The sequence below is a fragment of the Marmota flaviventris genome, chromosome 3 (genome assembly GCF_047511675.1).
Source record: "Marmota flaviventris isolate mMarFla1 chromosome 3, mMarFla1.hap1, whole genome shotgun sequence".
Lineage (NCBI taxonomy): Eukaryota > Metazoa > Chordata > Mammalia > Rodentia > Sciuridae > Marmota > Marmota flaviventris.
In genome coordinates, this window is record NC_092500.1 from 83629604 (window position 1) to 83653063 (window position 23460).

General features: G+C 39.2%; 2 protein-coding genes across 14 annotated transcripts in view; one reads left to right on the forward strand and one right to left on the reverse strand.

The window, feature by feature from the left end:
* LOC114091684 (liprin-beta-1) overlaps window positions 1-23460 on the reverse strand; it is a 222584-nt gene that overhangs the window by 131235 nt on the left and 67889 nt on the right. For 11 of the 13 annotated variants that reach the window (XM_071610029.1, XM_071610036.1, XM_071610035.1 and 8 more), the window contains one exon: window positions 18508-18594. The gene's annotated coding sequence lies outside the window, so the exon portion shown is untranslated. The remainder of the gene's footprint in view (window positions 1-18507; window positions 18595-23460) is intronic. The other 2 variants (XM_071610028.1, XM_071610026.1) reach the window with 1 other exon arrangement.
* LOC114091629 (uncharacterized protein C12orf71 homolog) lies at window positions 840-1392 on the forward strand. Its single transcript, XM_027934083.2, is given in 2 exon segments — window positions 840-1049; window positions 1051-1392. Coding segments are annotated over 2 exon segments (552 nt in total).

The window sequence follows — 23460 nt, forward strand, 5'->3', positions numbered from 1 at the left end:
AGAGGATTTACTGTCATGAATAAGACTACTGTTAATAGTCTTAATAATATAAGGGTCATTGATCACCTAACCTAATGATCATTAATAGTTAATTACCTAAGACTCACTAATGAGAAACTAGTTAAGAATTACAGAATAGGCACGAATGTATTTCTTACAAGCTATGACACAAAATTTAATCTCAGTTTATCTTGATGTGTCATCTATAAATATATGTATGAATATATGTGCAATATACATTTATGTACATTGAGAGAAAAGGAAAAGTGATAAGGAAACCCATAAAACTCTTTTACTGAAGGTTATTGTAATTAAGGATGGTAGTTTACATCCTCCCACTTTTCTGTATTTTTCAAATTTTATACAACTACATGATAGGTAGTTTCTTTTTGTTGTTATTTTCCTGTTTGTTTGGTTTGTTGGTTGGTTTTGGAACCCAGGGGCATTTAGCCACATCCCTGGCTCAGTGTCTCAGTTGCTCAGGCTGGCTTTAAATTTTCAATCCTCCAGCATCAGCCTCCCAAGCAGCTAGGATCACAGGGGTACGTCACCATGCCCAGCATGACAGGCAGTTCTTTCCATCTCAGGAAGACAAAGAATGAGATGTAGCTGGTAGAGATGTTTAGTACAAAGAGCTAGTTTACAATAAAATATGTTTCAAAAGAAAAGCTTTAAAACTGCCCTTGACTGAAGAGTGCAAACAAAGGATGTTCTTCTGCCTGTGGGATAGTTCTAAATGGAAAAATCAATGGGAATTGTTGCTAAAGTATTTTCCAGTATCATCTAAAGTGTTTTTCTTTTGAAGTTCTCTGAGTTCTGTGTTTGAGCCCTTGGCCTCCATGGAAGACTCATCCTCCAATAGCAACTGCACTGATGAAGAGGACTGCATTTCTGAATCTGAATCCAACCTGAGCCTCTCTGTAGGCTATTTCCCCTATGAGGACAGCATTGCCTATGAAGACACAACCTCCTGTGAAGACTTGACTTCCGAAGGTTTTTCCTGCCACTTTCTCCCTCCCATCCAAGGGACATGGGGGATTAAAAGTTTAAGGAGGCCTGTTGGGGATAAGAGATCAAATTCAGGACAACCCAGAGATGTTTTCCAAACTAACCATCTCACTGGCCTGGGATGTTGATATGGGCTCTGATCATCAAGACTCACTATCTAATTTAGATCTAAATGGAGACAACCAGTGGATAGGAAAGTGGCCACAGGAGAGGACAAAACTGACTCTCTGCAAACTGGACAATCTAATGCAAAAGCTTAAGGCATTTCTAGAAAATCAGAAAGAAGATACAGATGATGACTCTGTGCTCTCTCAATCTACTCAGGAGGAAGATCTCCAACCTTCCAGCTACTTCCCTCTCAATATGTATCAGGTCAGTCAATAAGAATATTAAACTTGTCAGGCCTTGCCTGAGGGTAAACCATCAGAAAATGAAAATGTCAATCAATTTCTAGAAATGCTACCCAGGCTTGAGAAAGTTGAACTTATTGAAGTGAGCAGAGAGCTGCCTCACTGCAGAGCAAGTGAAGGACCCAGTGGGGGTACCAGGTTGGACAGCATGGAGTCATTCTACCTGCTAGGAAGCAGTTGTGACCCCAGTGTCTAAGGAGATGAAGAATGAGAGAAGAGTAACAAGGAAGGAGCTGGGGAGGATATGTAAGGGAAATGCCAAGGAGCACTGAGGGAGATGAGAAGAAAGAAAGAAAGAGAAGGGCTGATATTTATGAAACAAACAAAAAAACTGTGTGTGTGTGTTTAATTATTAAGGAGTACTGAAAACTGCATTTACAGTTGGCATTGTCTTCATTTAAAAAATCAGGTTTCCATAAATGAGTAAATATTGACTCCACTGCTGCTGGTTACATGTATCTAACTCATGCGTGTTCTCTTGACAGATGATAAGCGAGGTGTGTGGCACTGCAGAGACTCCCTCAGTCTCAGCAGGGCAGCCAAAGGAGACTGACACATCTTCCATCACAGAAACCACATCCTGTCTGAACTTCCGGTCCATCTTTCACTGGCTCAGGACACAGCTCTTCGCTTCCCTACCTGGGAGAAAGCACCCTGAAAGGTCAACCAGGAGCCCCAGTCTGCTGGAGCCAAAGAAAAGATATTTCCTTAGAGGGAAGAAAATCAAACCTCAAGAATCCCTTGAATCGCTACAACCTATAACCCCAGATTTTTAAAATTTTGCCCCTATTGAATAGTCCCCATAGTTTTATGTTTTGCCAATAAACAAAATAAACATTATCCACATCATCCTCTACTTCCATCATAACATATGGGCCTAGGATAACAGTGCATATGTTGGGAGCTAGGGTTGTGGCTCAGTGGTAGAGTGCTTGCCTAGCATGTGTGAGGCACAATGCCTGCCCTTCTCTTCTTCCACATCTGTTTTTAATCTCTACTCACCCAATTCCCCTAGAGGACACTCTCGCTTCTCATAGACCATCACACAAAATTACTGAGATTTCCTTCTCTTTTCCCAGAATGCCTGGGCAACTCATCATTCAAGTACTTGATCTAGGGTTACTGTAGACCAACAGTGGTCATTCTAGGTAAAGCTGGCTATATGCCCTTTCTTCTGGTCCCCACAGCATGACTTGTACTTTCCAATTCTCCTATAAATCTATTTTACCTAAAGACTGAAATCCAAACACAGTGCCTAGTCCACAGTAATCTGTCTCTCTGGCTCTATGTAATTCTTCAAAATGCTTTTAATACATCCTACAGCTCTCAATTTTTTTAAAACAATTCTTTGTAAGTGAAACACAACAAATTTAAATTGAGTTGCTTTTCCTTACATCAAAAGTGACTGATGTCTAGAGTTAAGAGTAATGAGGAGAAAGGCTGAAGCAAGAGTTCAAAGCCAGCCTCAGCAGATTAGCGAGGGACTTTGCAACTTAGCAACACTAAATAAAATATTTAAATAAAAAGTGCTGGGGATGTGGTTCAGGAGGCTGAGACAGGTGGATCGCGAGTTCAAAGCCAGTCTCAGCAAAAGTGAGGTGCTAAGCAACTTAGGGAGATCCTGTCTCTAAATAAAAAACAAAATAGGTCTGGAGATGTGGCTCATTGGTGGAGTGCCCCAGGGTTCAATTGCTGGTACAAAAAAAAAAGAAAAAGAAAAGAGAAAATGGCCATCAGAAGAAGATCAAATGATAGGATGAACTGCAGATTGAGAAGCCTATTGAGAACAAATGAATTTAAAACCTCATTTGCAAATTTAACAAATACACATATTCAACAAATACGCATGGAACTGTTACAGTGCTTTTGAATACGATAATAGGTCTAAAAGAAAGATGGAGTCTCCTGACCTCAGAGATCCTGCAACCAGAGTTTTGTTATTATTTTAGCTCTTTCTCTAGTAATTAAGTCAAGCTCTAAAAAAATTCAACCAAAATGAATCACTTTAAAACTGTCCAAACCAGGTACAGTGATATATGACTGTAATTCCAGCTCCTCCGGAGGCTAAGGCAGGAGGATCACAAGTTCAAAGCCAGCCTCAGCACCTTGTGAGACCCTGTCTCAAAAAAATAAAAAATGAGAAAGGATGGAGATATGACTCAAAGAGTGTCCAAAGTAAAAACTAAGTCATGTATAGATAGGTTAATACTGCATGATCTTATTCATGTGGAAGCTAAAATATGCTGATCTCCCAAAAGAAGAAACTAGAGGAGTGATTGATTAGTACAGGAGTAGGAAGGGTAGGAGAAGGAAGGATAGAGGGAGGTTGTATAATCAGTATCAAAATACAGTCAGGAGGAAGGAGTTCTCTTGTCCTATAGCAGAGCAAGGTGACTATAGCTTACAAAAATTATATACTTTTTATAAATTATATCTATTTTATATAATTTACATATATATTACATATATATAATATATTATATGTAAATTATGTATTTTACAAAAATTATATATGTGATATATAAAAAATATATAGTAGTTGTAGTTGGACACAATATGTTTATTTGTTTATTTGTTTGTTTATTTATTTTTATGTGGTGCTGAGAATCGAACCTAGTGCCTTGCACATACTAGGCGAGCGCTCTACCGCTGAGCTACAACCCCAACCCTCATTATATATTTTATAAAGAACAAGAACAAACAATGAAGAACTAGAATAGATGAGAGGACGTTGATGGTTCCCAAAACAAAATGATGTTTAAGGAGATGTAAATGCTAATTATCCTGACTTGAGCATTACTCATTATTTATATATGTATCAAATTACCACACTGTACCCCTTAATATGTATAATTATTATGTAATGTCAGTTAAAAATAACTGAGAGCCCAGCAAAGTTTCACACACCTCTTAATCCCAGCAGCTCCCGAGACAGAGGCAGGAGGATCCTGAAAAAAGCCAACCTCAGCAAAGCAAGGCGCTAAGCAACTGTTAGACCGTCTCTAATACAAAAAAATAAAAAATAAAAAAATAATTGGGCTGGGGATGTGGCTCAGTGGTTGAGTGCCCTTGAGTTCAATCCCTGGTATGTATGTATGCATGGATGGATGGATGGATGGATAGATAGATAGATATCAGATAGATAGATAGATAAACGAAATAGGAGCTGGGCATGGTTGCACACGCCTGTAATCCCAGTGGCTCAGGAGGCTGAGACAGGTGAATCTCGAGTTCAAAGCCAGTATCAGCAAAAGCGAGGTGCTAAGCAACTTAGGGAGATCCTGTCTCTAAATAAAATACAAAATAGGTCTGGAGATGTGGCTCAGTGGTGGAGTGCCCCTGAGTTCAATCCTGGGTACAAAAAAAAAAAAAGGACTAAGGACGTGTCTCACTGGTTAAGAGCCCCAGGGTTTAATCCCCTGTACCAAAATAATAATGATGATAATAATTTCAAGAAGATTTCCTACATTGAATAAGAAGTCCTGTTCTTTAGTAAGACTTTTTACATATTTGTGTTTATTTTTCCATGTTGTATAAACCTGACAGGTATGAACCTGTCCCTATGATTTAACCTTTATTATAAAGTAAGCCTTAAATACCCCAGGGGGTTAAATGCCCCATATCAGAAAGAAAGACAAAATATTTTAAAATAGGAAACATTTCAGTACCTCCTTATTCATTTTAGTGTCAGATATATTATGAAGCTGAGTTGTGTGTCAAACAAAGTCCTATGCTTGGTGTCACACACATGGGGTGGGGGCTGCAGCTGGAGGAGGCCAGTGCAAGTGTCAAAAAGACTGAGAGCAAATTGGAAGTGATCACTAAAAAAGAACTGCTTCACCATAATTTTCAGTCTCTCAAGAATGATGTAATTGCCAAGGACATGCTAATCAAATTAACCAATAAATTCTGGGATTCACTATCTCATGAGTAAAAAGTAAAATCATTCCTTCAAGTGAGAGGCTCAACCCTGAAGACCATCAGCTCAGCTGCTTGAATTACCTGGGTATTAACTTCAATATTCATAGTCTAGAATCCATAATGATACTATAATATGCCAGAATGAGCAAGGGAATTTATCAATCAAATGTAGCGGGTATTCAGAATTGGGATGGCTAATATAAATACATCATAATCTACCTGTGTCATGCCGATTTTTGCTTGGCAGAATCCCAGAGAAGAAAATGTAGCATTGAATCATATCTGCAAAATAGGTGCAAAATCTTTTTTCCAGACTTAAACAGATATGTGAATACATGGCTCAAGAATATGCACAGGACCTAATCTATACGGACACAAGAACTTCTAAAATCCTCTTTCAGAATAATGGAAAGAAAAATAAAGCAAATTATAAATTCATTCCTAGAAAGTGCTAAGAGCTTTACTTTGAGATTAAAGAACAGTTTTGTTTACTTAGGAGGAACTGTTGTTTCAAAAATAGAAGTCTTGAGTTGGGTATGTAACTAGTGGTAGAGCACTTTGCCTAGCATGAATGAGGCCCTGGGTTAGATCCCAGCACCTCAAAAACAAGAAACTAAATATAAGTCTTCTCATTGTAAAAAAGCAAGTAAAGGAACTTTATAGCATGCAGGATAGTCTCTAATTTCAAGCTGAATGTGTAGGTTTTATACAGCATTGCCTGGAATCAATCTTTTCTACTATCTCCCCTAATACCCCAACAAATATAGTACAATGCTTTGCTTTCAAAGGTGAAAGAAAATCCTCATCAGATAACACTCACTGAATGAACCCATCACCAGCAGAATGAGTACAAAGGCCTAAGTATAAACTCCCCAAAAGATTATTAGCGTAAATCAAGAAGTCTCCTTACTAAACAATTTCCTTTTTTCCCCTCAGCTTTCAAAGGAATTATATGGTTTTAATGCTTATTGGATTTCAATACAATAGGTCTGATAGAGAACTAGGTATATTCAAGTGGGGGTCTTTTTAGATTGTGGCTTTTAAAAGAAAATTTTAAATTTAAGTTTAAATTTTAAAATCTCATTACTGGTGAATTCTCTCAGTCTAGGAGAAATAAGAATGGCAATTTACCTAGCTTTTCTCATCCGCATCAATGAAGATTTATTATTTTAAATATACATTTCTATAGGACCAGAGCATATGCTCTCATTTACCCCTACTCCGACTTCCCTGTCTATTCCCTTACAAAGAAAATAAAATGCTTCAGACATCTTAGTGGTTAATATATGTCTAGATGTTCATTCTCAAGTTTCATTTTTATCAACTCTACTGCACTCTGTCTTTGAGGCCTAGATTTTTTCCTAGCAGTGGAAAGGAAATTTTTTTCTTCAATAAAGTGACTTCAGATATTGTTAGTACCATCTTGGAACAACCAACATAACTGATCCGCGTAAGGATCAAAACTGGGTGCCAAAGCCACTGGGCAAATGATTGTCAAGGGACAGTACATGCGCAAGATCCAAGAACTGTCCCACAGGTTACCTTCTAGTTCTAGAGGGGATTAGGCATCTTTACAATGGAGAGGTCTGATGAATAATAGCAGGTTAGGCAAGTGAGCAAACTTGGCCTAGCCAGTATCATACACCTTCTGAGCAAAGCAGTGCATTCTTGCTAAAAGTGTTTGATCTGAATCTAGTCATGAGGACACCAACAGTCAGATGAATTGAGATTATAGGACGTTGCATCAGACAACTGTCTTAGGCTTTTCAAACATGTTAATGTCATGTAACATAAGAAGAAGCACAAGAGGCAGGAAGACAACACATGTCATATCAGAGGTTAAAAAGACATGACAACTGATTACTATCTCTGATTTTTGACAGGATTTTGTTGTTTTGTTTTAAATTTCAGACCTAAGTCTTACAACGTTGTCCAGGCCGTCTCTTAATTGGTGATCTCCCTGCCTCAGCCTCTGAGTAGCTGGGATTATAGGTTTGCATCACAATGTCCAGCAAACCAAACCCTTGATCAAACCCACAAAGCAAACAAAGACAAGACTACAGGTAAAGGACATTTTTGCTATTATTGGTAAAATCTGAATGCCTGCTGAGCATTAGATAAGATCAAATGTTTATTAATAGATAAAATGACTGAATATTTATTGGGTGCAATAACATTATGGCTATATAAGAGAATGTGTTTTGTTCTTAGGAAATTTAGGATGAAGTATTTAAGGGTAAAGTGTCATGATACCTGAAACTTACTTCCAAGTAGTCCAGGAAAAAAATACAAACATGGAGAGAAAAATCAGAAAGCAAAGATGAGGAAAATATTACGAAAAGCTTCAGTAAGTAAAAGAATCCACATCTCTGCTATCAAAATGTATTTGCTCCACCTGTGTGACAATATTTTAGATATACATATTCAAAATATAAAAACATTTTATATTTAAAACATGAAGACATGGACATTAATTTGATTTCAAGTGATATAAATCGGGCAGTTCTTTAATATGGCTTCACTGATTCATTTTGGGACCTGCCTACCTTTGGATTCCTTGACTGTAAGGAATTTTCGGTCTCACGGATTAGTAATTACTTATCTCTCAAGTCCTAACTGTAAAAAGGCAAAATGGTCCAGATGAGAGCAGACTAGCACCAAGACTGAAGGAGTTTATTTAGCTTTTGTTGAGATTTAAAAAGAACAATTTTTACCCAGTAGGGAGGCAAGTCCCCTGCCCTTTAAAATTATCATCAGTTTCAAAGCCTCAATGTCTTATGTCTACCTTGAAAAGCACTTACTATATACATTTTGTTTCTCACAAATCAGGAACAGCCCGACACTTGTAATACTAATAATTCCTGCAAATTGTTTTGACATTTCCTTTTATTTTGAGCACTACTAGATTGTTGTGTTTCTTCCAACCTCAGGCATAGAGCCCCCAGATCCTGTACTGTCTACATTGGGGACTTGTGAGAGGGAGAGAGGGTACCCACTCTGTGCTGTGATCTTTAACAACAGTGTATGCTATGTACTTATTAAATGACTAAAGCTTCAGGTCCTCTCTTAAACATTCATATATACTGAACACTTTGCAAATAACTGAAAGTTGAGAGACTTACTGAATCTCATGTTTTGAATCCAGGTTAAAACCCAAGTTCTTATATAAGACTTCCTGGGCTTCAATCCCAAGCCCATCACTTATTGTTATGAATCTTGAGGAAGTTATGTAACCTCTCTGGGCTTTGTCCCCTCATCTATTAAACTGCAATACCAACAGCACTAACCTCAAAAGGTAAAAATGAGTATTTAGTAAAAGTATCTGGCACACAGGAAGTGCTTACAAATTCTAGCTGCTGCTGGTTGCTGCCCCATGATTCCTTTGTTGTAAAAATCTGCCAAAGCACCTAACAACTATAAATTCCAACAAAGTGCCAATAAATCTCTCTACAACTGGATCCTGTCACACTTCTCCAGTCTTATTTCATAATACCCATGCCTCATTCCTAACCCTCCAGAACCTTCACAGCACTAACTTCCTGTCTCCTCCTACCTCAGTGCCTTTGCTTTTGTGATTCCCTCTTCTAATTACTACCCTAACCATGCTACTTCTCCAGTCTGCGCTGCTATTCCTCTAACTCTCAAATGTATCATTCAAGGGTCAGGTTAAACTCAAGCCCCTCAGTAGATCACAGCAGGTTGGAATTAATTTCACCCTCTTTGTGCCACCACAGCATTACTTTTATGTGTGCCAGTGTAGATTTTATAGTGGTCTTAAAAAAAATGTACATCAACATCTTTCCCATTAGAAAAGCCCCTATGTTCTGCTTATCTTTGCATGATCCAAAGCCCCTGTCCAGTTGTTTGTACATAGAATCTCCACAATAAATATTTGGTGAAATGCAAAGTTAATCTGCAGGAAATAATTTAAACAGATAATATCTAAAATGGAATGTTACTTCCTCTCATAACAGTTAACTTGCTCCTACTCATTACACTAGTCTCTAGATGTTTATTGGAGCAGATGGAGGTAGCATAGTGTAGATGTTTCCTGGGTAGAAGAGCGCAGTTTTGTACAATAGACAAAGCTAGCTAATAAAAGAATAACCATATATTCCTAACTGCCAGAGCAAAAACTAGTATGTGATCCTCTCTTTTGAATTTAAAAGGCTATGCAGAGTCCAGAAGTCCTAAAAGGCAGACTTTGAAAAGTGTAAAAAGTCCAGCTTGGCTTGAGCAAAAGGTATATTTCAGTGCAATGCTAAGAAACAAGAGTCTGTAGTGGAAGGATGAAGCCAGATAATTAAGGAATTTTTAATTTAACCTGGGCCAGGGTAGAGGCAAAATCAAGAGACTGGGATGCCTGAATCTGTGTTCTAGAGAGAATTTTCTAAAAACAGCAGTATTAGGACAGGACTGGAGTACATTAAAGTTGGCAGCCAGAACGTCAGAGGAAAAACCCTGCCAATCAGGTTCCATGGCAAGATGGAAGGAGGAGTCAGATGCAGTCCTGGCCCAAAAGTAGTTTTCTCCATACAGAATCATTTTCTCAATATGGTTGATGGTACTTCTCTATTCCACTCAGGCCCAGCTGTGGTACCCTCAAAATACAACAGCTCTAAGACACTACTATTTCTGATCTTTGGTATTGTCCAAAGCCTGGTAGTATTGCTAATTACCATTTGTACAACAACAAATAATAATTTATTGGTCAAATTCTCCTTGACTGTCTTCACTTATGTGAGTCCATTAAAAAATGTACTTGGGACATTAATTGGTTTAGCTATACCAGCTTGTAACTCCTTTTTGCCTTCAATGATTGATTTTCTACATGAACTGTAGAGTTAGATGGAGGAGGTTTCCTGACACACTAACTGGAATCACTTTACTTATACAGTCAATATTTATGGATTTGCCTGCTTGCTAAAATTTATTTACAATCTCCAGTTCACACTACAAAGGTGTTTTCATGGTCACTCACAGACATACATGGAGTTTCTCACACATGTTCCCAGTTGAGGTAGAACAACACAATGCTCAGTCTTCATATTCTATGTGTCCTTTTCACAGTCTATTATCCTGTGTCATGTTTTTCACATTTTTGAGTTTTTTTGTTGAAACTTTTGCTGTTTAAAACAGCCTTCAAGCATAGTACTCAAATGCTATCCAATGTTCCTAGGGCAAGGCTGCCCTGTACCTGAGGGACAAAATACATGTTAGACAAACTTCATTCAGGCATGCACTGTATAGTGCAGGTGGCCATGAGGTCCATGTTAATGATTCAATAGTTAAATATGAGTGTCTAAACAGAAACACCCATAAAACAAGGTTATGTATTGATGAGTTAACAAACACATGACCTGAGGTGGGCAGGACTAACTCTATACTTCCCCTAAGAGAAGTACTCTGTAATTCAGGGTTCATAGTGACTTTATGGACCAAAACTACCATACAAACACACACACACACACACACACACACACACACACACACACCAGCAGCATCTGATTACACCTAGGGAAAGACAACAAAAACCCAGTCATGTACACTGGTTTCTTTGTTTATTTTGTTTTGTTTTCAGCTCTACATTCTGAGGATTTCAATAGCGCCACAAAGTAAGGAAACAAAAATCACCCACTGGAACCTGTAACATTTTGGTGGAAGTAGTTGTTATCCTCTGTCCCTCTGGTTTTGCAGAGCTGGCTACTCTCCTGGCTACCAAGGAAAGGAGGGAAAAGGAGTCCAACAAGCCAGCGGGTATTGTGGGTCAGGGAAGGCCTCTGCTGTTCTCTCTTGTAAGACCACTGTGGCTATTTTGTCTTTGAGACTTGATTTTTTAACTACCTCAATCACACAGGTGCTCCAATCTAGGCCTTGACAAGACCAATGCAGACAACTGCAGAGATCCAGCTTGACATGACTTCAGCTATCTTGGTAATAAGTGCCATTTTGTCCACTGGGTGACCCTGGCACACAGAGCAAACCCTATAAACAGTCATGAAGATAGTCACCTGGGGACTTTGGATCAGCCATTAATAACTCGACTATTTTTCTAAAAAATATTTTTTTAGTTGTAGATGGACATAATACTTTTTAAAACCTATTTACTTTTATGTGGTGCTGAGGATTGAACCCAGTGCCTCATACATGGTAGACTAGTTCCCTACCACTGAGCTACAACCCCAGCCCTAGACTGTTTTTTAGTTGACACTGGAAATATCAGTAATTGTTTGGGTTTTCTGTTGGTTTTGTTTTTTTTTTTTTTTTTTTTTTTTTTTGACAAAGCCCAGATACATTCTGCTTGGCCACAAGCTACCTTTTTCTAGTTTAGCATAAAAACCCCTTCTCAAGTTGCTGGGATCCTCCTATCTTGCTGCCTCCCAAGACATATTTCTATCCCTAAGTCCCTAATAAATTGCATTTTGTGTAATCCCGGATTTGTCTGTTTCTTTCTTCATACTCTTGGCATTTTCTGCCCTTGGCGGCTAGTTCTCATGTACTAGATTTTCCTGGAACAAGCATGAAAATCCTAAGGTCCCATTTTGTAAGCGAATAACTTATTCTGTAATTTCTAAAAATATATAAAGAATAAGACAACTTAAATTCTACCAAACCATCCAAAACATTTGAGAATGCCTCAGAGTTTATATTTCCCTTAATAAAACCTAACCTCAAGCAAGAAACCACTTCCAGATGTCAGGACATAGGAAGCTGCTTCCTTGCTTGAGGAATCCCACACATACAACACCAAAGCATTAGTGGAAAGTTCATCCTACGTCTTCTTAACTCTCCCCCAAGGCTGAGATAATGTCTATTTGTTGAACAAAATAGTCATCCAAATACAAAACTGTCTAAAAAACTTCCAAGCAAGTTGAGACCAAGGCAAAGAAGAGAAACAACTAATTAGAAATCAAGGGCAAGAAAAATTAGATCCAAAATAAATATAGGACAAAAATGCCCTCTAAAATCTCTAAATATCACAGAATCAAATGACCAAAGTATCTAAAATCAAGCACATAATTACCACTACAAAGGCAAAGAAATGAAGTATAAAACAAACACAAACGAGAAAAGCTGGTGGTACAATGACAATTCATGCTTTTACAAACTAGTCCAAGGTAGGAGTGCCAGGAAGCTGTCAAGGCTACTTCAACCCAAAAGCTGCCATAATTTCTACAGAGATGACATGTTACGTTTTCCCTAGAGACCAGAGGGATAATGCTACAAAGGCTGTAAACTGCCATATCCTTAATTTAACTCTCCTCTTGGCTGAAGAAACTCTGTAATGTGATTTGACCAAGAGAAGATAGCACGACGATACTAAAGGACCACTGAGTGCTCCCAGGGGACCCAAACTCATTTCTTTACTTAAGATGCACAGAGCCTTGAGTTACTCCTAAATAATGGATTTAAGAACTATTAAAATCCTTTCCCCACTTCTCTTCTCTGGAAGCAATGGAGGGCCTTGGCGCATGGAAGCTCTGGTGTCAGAACCTAGGTCTTCCAAAAATGCAATAATATCAAACCACAAATCCACTTAGTAAAACAAAATTCCCTTGGACTCTCCCCTTTCTCAAAAACTATTTATAGACTTACAACTAGAAACCATGCACAAAGATACTAAGATCTCCTAATTAAATGTATAACTACATGGTGACATGAAAGAAAGAAAAAAAACACCACCTCTCCAGTTATACAGCCCGTATGTGCACCCATACATCACACACCTGATTATCTGCCAAACATATAAACTGTTTCTGTTTCTTCCTATTCCTCTCTCTGTTCCACTTACACTCTAGCATCCTTGTCTTACAGAGAAAAAAAAACAAATCAAAGTCCCTGAATGTCAATTTCTGAACAAGTTAAAAATCATAAGACTGTCATAGCCTTGGCAAGATGAGCAAATGTACTAGCAGCTCTCAAACTCCATCCATACCCTCAGTCAAAAGCATTTGATTATAAAGATGTTCCTAGATATTTGGTAGAAGAGATCACTAGAGGGAGAAAAGGGGAAAGGAAAACCTTTTGTGAGTTAGAATGATGAAAAAATTCATTTACACATTGTCTCAAGCTATAAAGAAAAAAGTAAACACAAGACAAACCTCCTTGTATGACACAATTTCAAATAAGACTGCCATCTCAGAGCAACACAGGTTGAGTATCCTTTATCCTGAACATTAAGATCAGATGAATTTCAGATTTTTAAGCTTTTAGGATTTTGGGATATTTGCGTAGACTTTACCAATTCTGCATCCCTAGTCTGAAAATGCAAAATCTAAAATGCTCCAAAATTAAAAATGTGAGGACTGGGGTTGGGGCTCAGTGGTAGAGCACTTGCCGCACAAGTGTGAGGTCCTGGATTCGATCCATCTACAACTAAATATATTTTGTATCCATCTACAACTAAATATATTTTTTTAAAAAATCAAAATGTGAAAGTACCATGCTCAAAATATTTTGGGTATTGGAATATTTTGGATTTCAGATTGAGAATGTTCAGCCTGTATTTGCAGAAATTTTTGTATAAAATGCTTAATATAAAGAACGTTTGGCCCACAAAAGATAGAAAATTCAAGCCCATGTAATAATTAAAGTAATAAAGACTGCAATAGAGAAAAGAGCACAAATGGACAGAGCTATGGCAGGTGCTTTTCCTTGAAAATGATATTATCATATCATCTTTGTAGCCAGGGGCTATGATGCCTGCCTACAAGGTGGGCCTGAGTGAGGCACTAACTACACAATCCCACAACCTTCCTCAGCCTAGTGAAGACCAGGCAGGGATAAAGCAAGACATGCACAGGAATGAGGTGGAGACACCTCATTCCTGTGCATGGGTCCATCCAGCCTCAAAAGCGGTGCCAAGGAAGCTTTCGCCATCATCAGCACATGCTCCAAGGTAGATGATATTTCATCTTTTTGCCAGTTGCTAGAACACCTGAACAATGACAGTACAAAGATTCTGAAGTTTTTTGTTTAATTGCTTTCCTATATGATTGTTCCTGCTATCAGGAACATTTCTATTTCATGAAAATACCTCTGTATGAAAGAAAATAAAGTTCACAACTTAAAAGTAATTAAGTGAGAACACTATTATTTATTTTTATTTTATTAATTCCACTAATCTAATATTTAACTTAAATTCTAAATTTTAAGTGTTGCTTTTTAATAAATATTTTCTTTAACATCTAAATAACAAAACGAACCCAACTTTTATTTGGGAGATTCTTGACTGTAATGACAGTATGGGGACTGAGAATTTAAATACAGAGTCCTAATGTAGCTTCCATAATCTAAATATTCCATGTCCATATGCAATATCTTATATATGTATGTACATATTTCAGACAGAAACATATGTGCATTTTAATGAATTGATTGTGTGTTAGAGCTGATTAAAGTAAATATCAGTGTGAAAATGAATTTGCATATACTCAGAGCCTTCAGAAAGTCTTAACTATATGGTTATATGGTTTTCTATCTGCTTGTGGAAACTATTTTGTAAACTTAGGTCCTATCTTAATACTACTTCTCCTACTGTCATAAGTACCACAATCTAGTGTCACAAGAACTTCTGATATAGGACAGATCTGTGAAAGAATCCAGCATCTAGAAAAATATAAATACCTCCCAAATTAGAGATTACATTTGGGGGATTCACAGAATCTGCCTCTGCTTCAAAGTCTCAACCCAAACCAATGTCTTTATTTTACAGATGAGGAAATGACACCCAGCAAGTTTAAATAATGACAGTAGGGAAGCCAGAACTAGAAAATCAGAGTCTTGGGTCAATGTTCTCTTTGACTTAAGTATCTCTACAAATCTGCTTTTTAAAACATCGGGTTATTCGTTTGTTAGCTGACAGTCTCACTGAGGACAAACTCAATCTTCATCTACACACCACAGTCACAGGACTGGTCCAGACCTTACCCACAGTGGTCTCAAGAGGTCACCAAGCACAGTCAACTGGAACTAGGACGTACACTCTGAAGTTGCCATGGTCTTCAGAGTCAGCCACCCACAGAGCCTCACCAAGCACCTTTATCCATTAGGACACTCATATACAGAATGCCAGCATGAGTTAGAGGAATATAATGCATAAAATTAAATGTTTCCTTTGTGCAAAATAGCCCTACTTTCTTGTTGATTCTCAGCCCCACTGGCTTCTTCTTGAACTAACCAAGCAAAGCAGACAAACAAGAGCATCTGCACTGGCTCACCCTGGGGAAGGATACACCAAGGACAACACGTTTCCTTCATCCTTCCTCCAAGTTTCATTTTAAGGTAAGGCAAGTAGAAAAATATATTAGTTAGCATTCACCATACATAAGAAGAAAAGAGTCTCATATTTTTTAAAAAGTATCTGAAAATTCTTATAAAGCACCATACAGAGTCATACAGATATTAGAAATAAGAGTGGGAAAAATACTAAAAATGATGACTGTGATTTTAATGCTATTGCTATGTGCCCAGAGACACGCTACTGACACCTTTGCAATAAGTTGTCACAGCAAATTCATGATACTTACAGGTGGGCATATTAACAGTCACATTTTACAGATGAGGAAGCCAAACTTGAGAGGTCATAGGACAAGATGAAAGAGCTGGGGCTTGAAGGTAGAACAATCTCACAGCAGAGTCCCTATATTCACATCCCCCATTTGTTTAAAAAAATACATTTTTCCCCATTCAATAATTTTGCTATGTTTATGCTCAACTAAAGATTTAGATTATAGGGACTATTTTGTCAAAGCTTCCTTAAAACAAAAGTAATGAATTTGTACAGGAAACACCTTGGGAGCTCCTTCTGAGCTCCAGCCTGCCTGACCAAATCTATTTTTATTTCTCTGTTCATCTCTTTAGATTCACCAGGTCTCATTAAGTTGAGTCTTCTCCTGGGTTGTCACTTTCCCAGGTTCTTGATCTTGTTTGCAGAAGTCCTGATAATTTCTAAGGTGATCCAGACACATCAGCCTTCGGAATCTCTTTTCTCTTCCCCTTTGTAATTCCTTCCTATACCACGGACCCAAAACCCTTCTCTGCCAAGGGAACACCCTCACCAAATTATTCAGATACCTGGCCACATCCCCAAATAACCTATGAAAATATCTTCATCCGTTACTGATGAGTGAGCATGCTTAGAACATGCCCTCGAAGCAGGCAATTCAGTTGGCTCTATCTAAAATCAGCTCCTCTGCTTTCAGAGAAGTCTATTCCAACATCATTCCAGAAGGCTGCTGAACCTAAATTATTGGGTAGTCCCTAAACAAACCATCACCAAAGATACACACAAAATATTTGTAGGAGCCCTATGAGTAACATCATCACCAAAAGATACACACAAAATATTTGTAGGAGCCCTATGAGTAACATCATCACCAAAAGATACACACAAAATATTTGTAGGAGCCCTATGAGTAACATGTTCAACCAGATACTACCTAAATGTCCAGCAACCATAAAACAGACACATAATACCATTAAACAAGAGGAATTTAAAAAAAAATAAACTAAGTGCAATATTGTGGATAAGCTGCTCAAACATAATAAGCAAAATAAACCAGACATGAAAGAATATATACTGTATGATATATTTATAGCTCCACAAATTTTTTTTTAAATAGGCAAACTAGCCAGGCCTGGTGGTACACACCTATAAACCCAGTAATTTAGGAGGCCAAGGCAGAAGGATTATAAGCTCAAAGCCAGCCTCAGCAACTTAGCAAGACTCTGTCTTGAAATAAAAAATACAAAGGGCTAGGCAGGTATATCTCAGTGGTAGGTTCAACTCCAAGTACCAAAACAACACCAGGCAAAACTAACCAAAAGCAGAATAATGGTTACTCTTGAACAGGAAGGAAAGGGGACTCTAGAGTACTGCAAAGGTTCAGTTAGTTACACAGGTGTGTCCACTTAGTGACAACTGCTCCATCAAGCTATCCAGTTATGATGTACCCATTTTCTTCCATGTGTAAGACACTTGGATAAAAAAATCCATGGAAGGAGACCTTGAGAGTGAGCATCAGGCCTATCCACACAGTTGGCTTAAAAATAATTGTTTCCTGCTGAATTAATCTAATCTAATAAGTTCACAGAGGAAATCCTTGAAGAAGCTAGAACTCGACAGCAGATCTCTTAACTCTCCATCTAGGTATTCAAGCTACCTCTCAAACATGGAAATGTTTCTCTAACTTCCTTCTTGGTTGTTACCACAGCTAAATATTAGAAGGATTGATTCATGTTCTTATTAAGAATACAACCCAAGGCCAGGTACAAGATGCCGCTTCCTGGAAGACTGAGGCAGGAGAATTACAAGTTCAAGGCCAATCTAGGTAATTTAGAAAGATCCTGTAGACCCCATCTCAAAATAAAAAGGGCTAGAGATGTAGCTCTATGGTAGAGTGCTTGACTAGCATGCTCAAAGCCCTGGGTTAGATTCCCAGTACCAAGAAAGAAAAAAAAAAAAGAACACAACCCAAAACGCTTCTACTAACACCCATGCCAGGAAGAGCACTGACACTATTGAGTTCACACAGCACTGTGTACACATCTACCATCTGAATGACTGAGGACATGCTCCTTACCTCTCTCTGGCCCTCAATATCCTCATCTAGATTTTTGAAATATTAACTTCCACTCTGCAAGGCTGTCATGAGGATAAGGTCAGAATGTCAAAGCACCTATCAAATATTTAGAAAAAGTATTTGCAGAATGAATACTGACTTGAATTAATCAATGCTTATCTCTTGGTGGAAGCTCAATAAACTGCAGTTATGACCATTAAAAGGAATAAGCGTCTGTGAAAACTACCATCTCATTTTCTCAGCCTATCAGGTCAATAATGGGTCAAAAATTCTCAGTGGCTTAAATGAGGCACTGAAATTGTCTGAGGTACAGAGCAATAAAGAACCTAAGAACCAAGAGGCTCATGCCTTTTATATGCTACCAGGTCTGCGTTTTCTTTATCAGTGCCAAATAAAGATTTGTTCACTGGGTGCCACAACATGTCCAAACCCTTTAAAATTTTAAAGTTCTAAAACAGACAGGTAGGCCATACAATTTCAAGATAAAATGAGCAGACTGACTATAGCCAAGTACCGTTACTGCTGCGAAGAAATTTACACTCTAAAGATGTCAGATATGAATGGTGAGGAGTGAGTTTACTTACATTTTTAAAAAACAGGTTTAATACTGACTTTTTTCAGCTCTTCAAATCTCGCACGTCCTTAGCAAACTGATCCATACAAGTTCTGTACTGAAAAAAAAATAAATAAAAAATGGCAAATCAAAACTAATTCCAAATTATAACACACCAGGGGGGGAAAAAAGTATAGATGGCTATTATTGAACAAACCAAGTAACACAGGTATAATTCAAAACAAGAAAATATGTATTAAGGACTGACCTCTATCTACCCATCCTCTCCCTTCCTCTTCCTTCTCCCCATCCAGCATCCCTGCTCTTTCTCCTTCCTTCTCTTCCTTCCTTCTCTTCCTTCTTTAGTTATTGAACAGCTTCAATTGTTCCTTGAAAACTGATATTCTGCTAAAACCATCATCAAGTTACCTAGCATATGGTACATACTCTATGACTATCTGTTGAGTAAATTAATCATGTTTTTAGAATAGTCATCCCATGGAATCTGCAAGGGATCGGTTCCAGGATCCCCTCAGATACCAAACTCCAAGGATGCTCCAGTTCCTATGTAAAATGTCACAGTATATGTGTAGAATCTGTGTATACCTTCCCAAACATTTTAGGTCACCTTCAGATTACCTACAACACCCCAAAGCCACGCCCCAATTCCCACCTCCTCCAGCCACACCCTACCACTTTAATTACCACTCAGTTAGTCCCTATTGGGGGATTAATTCACTGATTGGGTTAAAACTCTTATAACCCAATCATTTCTCCTCTGAACTTGTTGCAGTAATTCACTTGCAGGTCAGCATGAGAAAGAAAGAAGAAGCAGAGCAAGCAAAGCAGCAGCAGAAAAAAAGTGCTTTACTGTATACAAGCAATCTTTTCATAGTATTATGAACAAAGAAGGCAGCCTTCCAACATCAATAAATCAAGTCCTTCAGCTAATTAAACATAGCACATAGAAGTTTTACTTTCTAATCAGAAGTGAGCCGCTTCTCATGGCTAATCTACTCTCGGCCTGGAGCATGCCGAGCTCTGCTCTTGTTAAAAACAGATAATAAAATTTTTTCTTAGCGCCCTCCTAGCCCACTTGGCAGAACATCCTGTTTGCAGGCAAGTCCTCCCAAGGACAGCAGACACCTCGTTTTCAAGCATGTCCGCTGTTACCTATCTAAACCTTGACAGAATATCCCGTTTGCAGGCAGACTCCATCAAGGACAGTAATAGTAACGCAGTCACATCTGATTCTCTACATCTCCCTCCTTTTGTTTTTGTAAATGAGCCATAGCAGAAGCGATAAGAGAGGTTTCATGTTTCAGTTGCCTTCGCTTTCTTCAGCGTTGGAAGACTATATACAAAACAAAACACAAAACAAAAATTATTACAGTGTTACCTAAAGAAGTTGACAACAAGGTAGAGAAATGACTTAAAGGATTTAAATTAGCAATACTTGAAGACAATTTTTGTAAAATGTCAGATCCTGTTAGTTCAGGTAATGTCTTACTAAAGGTGTCCATAATAGTTTTTTTCAAATTCATAATTTCTAAAGTTAAATTTTGATTTTCATTTAACCGTCTTTTAACAGTTTCCCAGGAATCACTGGTATTATATGGCACAGGAGTCACACAAATATGAGAAGAATTCCAGTCACACTTCAGAACACTTCTGGTAGCCAAGATAGTCACTTGATTGCCAAGCCAGGAAACAGTATGTTGTACATTGATCACATCTGTAGCCAATTGAGAGTCTAAATCCTATTATTGTTGCCATAATAAATGAGCATCTTGATGCCATGTTCTCACGAAATCCGCAGTTTGAATGCCGTGATGTAAAGTAACACCAGCTACTGCAGCAGTGGCAGTTACAGAAGCAACTGTAAGGAATGAAGCTATAACTATTCCTATTAATCATTGAGAGCGATGTAACAAAACTTGAACAGCATTGTACAAATGAGTAACAGACAATGAATCAGACCAAGGACGAGTCAAATTAACAGGCACCCACAATTCTGTGTGAGCTTTAACAATAACTAAAGAATAATTATTAATTTCTATTAATTCCCAATTAGTTCTATTTACACATTGAGTAAGATAACAGTCTATACATGATATTGTTCCCCAAGTTTCATTCCATTCCCAGTTTCCAATCATAAGAGAATAAGGGAATTTAACACACGCAGAAGCAAAATAAGTCAGATTATTATGTAGATGTACTTCAAAAGGAGAGGAATGGGATACATCTAACGTGAAATTTCCATTCCATACAGTGAGTTTCCCAGATACTGCCCATAATTTCCATATATCCCCTTGAATATAGGAAAACTTTATTGCTGGTAGCAGGCCCGCCCTGGCCCCTGGGGACTCAACCCCCAGTTCTTTGTTATGCATGTCAATGTGGCCAGCTCACAAGGCCTTGACGCGGGCTTGTGGTTCCCTGTTTATCTGCCTATAGCATATGTGTCTCTCGGGAACATCTTGACCTGTTCGAGCCTCCTGATAGGGGACGATGACATGACGGTAACCCAAGGACGCAGTTATTACTCCTCCCTCCTCACTTTTGAGTGATTTCCCGCAGTTGTTAAAAAGATATATAAGGGGAACAAATTTGGCAATAAAGCGCGCACACGCTCCCTCCTGGATGAAGAACCTTGGTGTCCTGTGTATTTTTAACCCCGCCGTCCCTCGCAGGACTCGGCTCCATTAGCCGGACGCGGCATCTGGAGGTTCCTACCGAGATCCGGAAAGTAGGGGTAAGCTTACGGGGCTCACCTTCTAAAGGTAGAAGGGGGAGGATTGGTTTAAAGATAATTTAAAGAGACAGGGTACATACCATGGGTAACTCAACAGTGAAGGTTCGTCTGGCCAACGAACTAAAAGAGCTGTTAAATACACAAGGAACAGGAATAAAAACTAAGACTGCAACCGAATTCGTTGAAGTTATAGCCCAGGCTTGTCCTTGGTTTCTGACAGGAGGCTTTCTCAATAACAATGATTGGGATTTAGTTTGGCAACAGCTTCGCAGGGCTGTGTTATCCGGAGGGGATTTTTTGTTGTGGAAAAGTGAAAATCAAGAGAGGTGTCGCGAGCTAGCCCGAGTCAATCAGGACGTCGGCTTCCCACGGCGTAACCTCGAAATGTTAACAGGCTCGGGACAATATGCTGTCATAAATCAGCAAATTAATTATGACCCTGGGATCTATGCTCAGATAGCCACAGCAGCCGTTCAGGCCTGGAAGGCTCTACCTGTTTCAAATGCTGAATCAAAAATTGCTCAAGGGCCCTCTGAACCTTAATCTGACTTCATAGCCCACCTAATGCAGGCGGCTGGAAAAATATTCCCTAATCTGGAACAGGCTATGCCACTTATTAGACAACTAGCATATGAAAACGCTAACACTTACTGCCAAAATGCTATTAAATCCTCCCGGGCCAAAAGTATAGATGACACGATTCGAGCATGCAAAGATATAGATGGGCCTCATATAACTGGTCAGGTTTTGGCTGCTGCCCTTAAGACTGGAATGCAAAAATCTGATAACAGGGGAACCCGCTCTAAGGGGTGTTTTAAGTGTGGGAAAGAGGGACATATAAGGAGAAACTGCCCGGAAAGGAGTGAGGGTGCTGGCAGAGGGATGCTTGGAATTTGTCCTCGATGTCATAAAGGAAATCATTGGAGTAGTGAGTGCAGGTCAAAATTTGACATCCAGGGTAACCCAATACCGTCGGGAAACGGGAGCAGGGGCCGCCCCGGGCCCCAGAAGCCAAAGTGTACGGGGCAGTGCAGGGACGAAACAGTGCCCCGGGGAGTGGGCGTCTCCGCCGCCTCCCCCTGACCAACCCCTTTCTATCTGGGAACTCCCCAGGGGAACACCAGGAAGTGCAGGATTGGACCTCAGTTCCACCTCCCGAGCAGTACTGACTCCGCAGATAGGTCCCCAGACCCTGCCGACTGGAGCCTTTGGCCCTTTGCCGGAGGGAACTGTGGGACTGATACTGGGAAGAGGCAGCACTCTGCATAAAGGGCTCAGAATTCTTACAGGTGTGGTTGATGGTGATTACCACGGGGAGTTAAAAATTGTTGCCGAGGCTACCCAAGGGATCGTTGTTATTCCTCCCGGAGAACGCATAGCACAATTATTACTGCTGTCGGCGGTGTCCCTACCCAGCCGCGCCCTACAGGCAGCGTGGGGTAATGGCAGTTTTGGTTCCACCGGCTCCCCTCAAACCTTTTGGGTAGCACACTTGGACTTCCCACCACAGTTAACCATTAAAATACAGGATAAAATCTTCAAGGGGATATTAGATTCAGCTATCCCTAAAGATTGGCATCTTATTATTTTGGACCTAAAAGATTGCTTCTTTTATATTCCCCTGGCCCCCCAGGATCGTAAACGTTTTGCTTTCTCTTTACCTTCAATAAATTTTAGGGAACCCTATCAGCGGTTTGAATGGACTGTCTTACCTCAAGGAATGTCCAATAGCCCTACTATGTGTCAGTACTTTATAGCAAAAATTCTGCAACCCTTTAGGCAACAGTTCCCAAACTTTTACCTCGTCCATTATATGGATGATATATTGTTGGCAGGCCCTGATAGGAAAGCACTTTTCAGGTCTTATGAAGTCCTCCAGTCCCTGTTAAAGGGGGCCGGACTGATTATAGCCCCAGAGAAGGTGCAGATTCAGTATCCTTATAACTATCTAGGATATACTATTAACAAGGTAGGGATCACTCCCCAGAGGCCTCAATTTCAGGTCAACCAGCTCAAAACCCTGCACCAATGGCAGACATTTCTGGGGGAAATCCAATGGCTGCGGCCTTCCCTCCATGTCCCTACTGGTAAACTTAAACCCCTGTATGACCTTTTGAGAGGAGACCCCTCACCCACCTCCCCGCGAAAACCTACTCCAGAAGCCTTGAAGGCGCTTAGATTGATAGAGACAGCCTTACAAGAGATGCAGGTGATGCAGGTGGACTACTC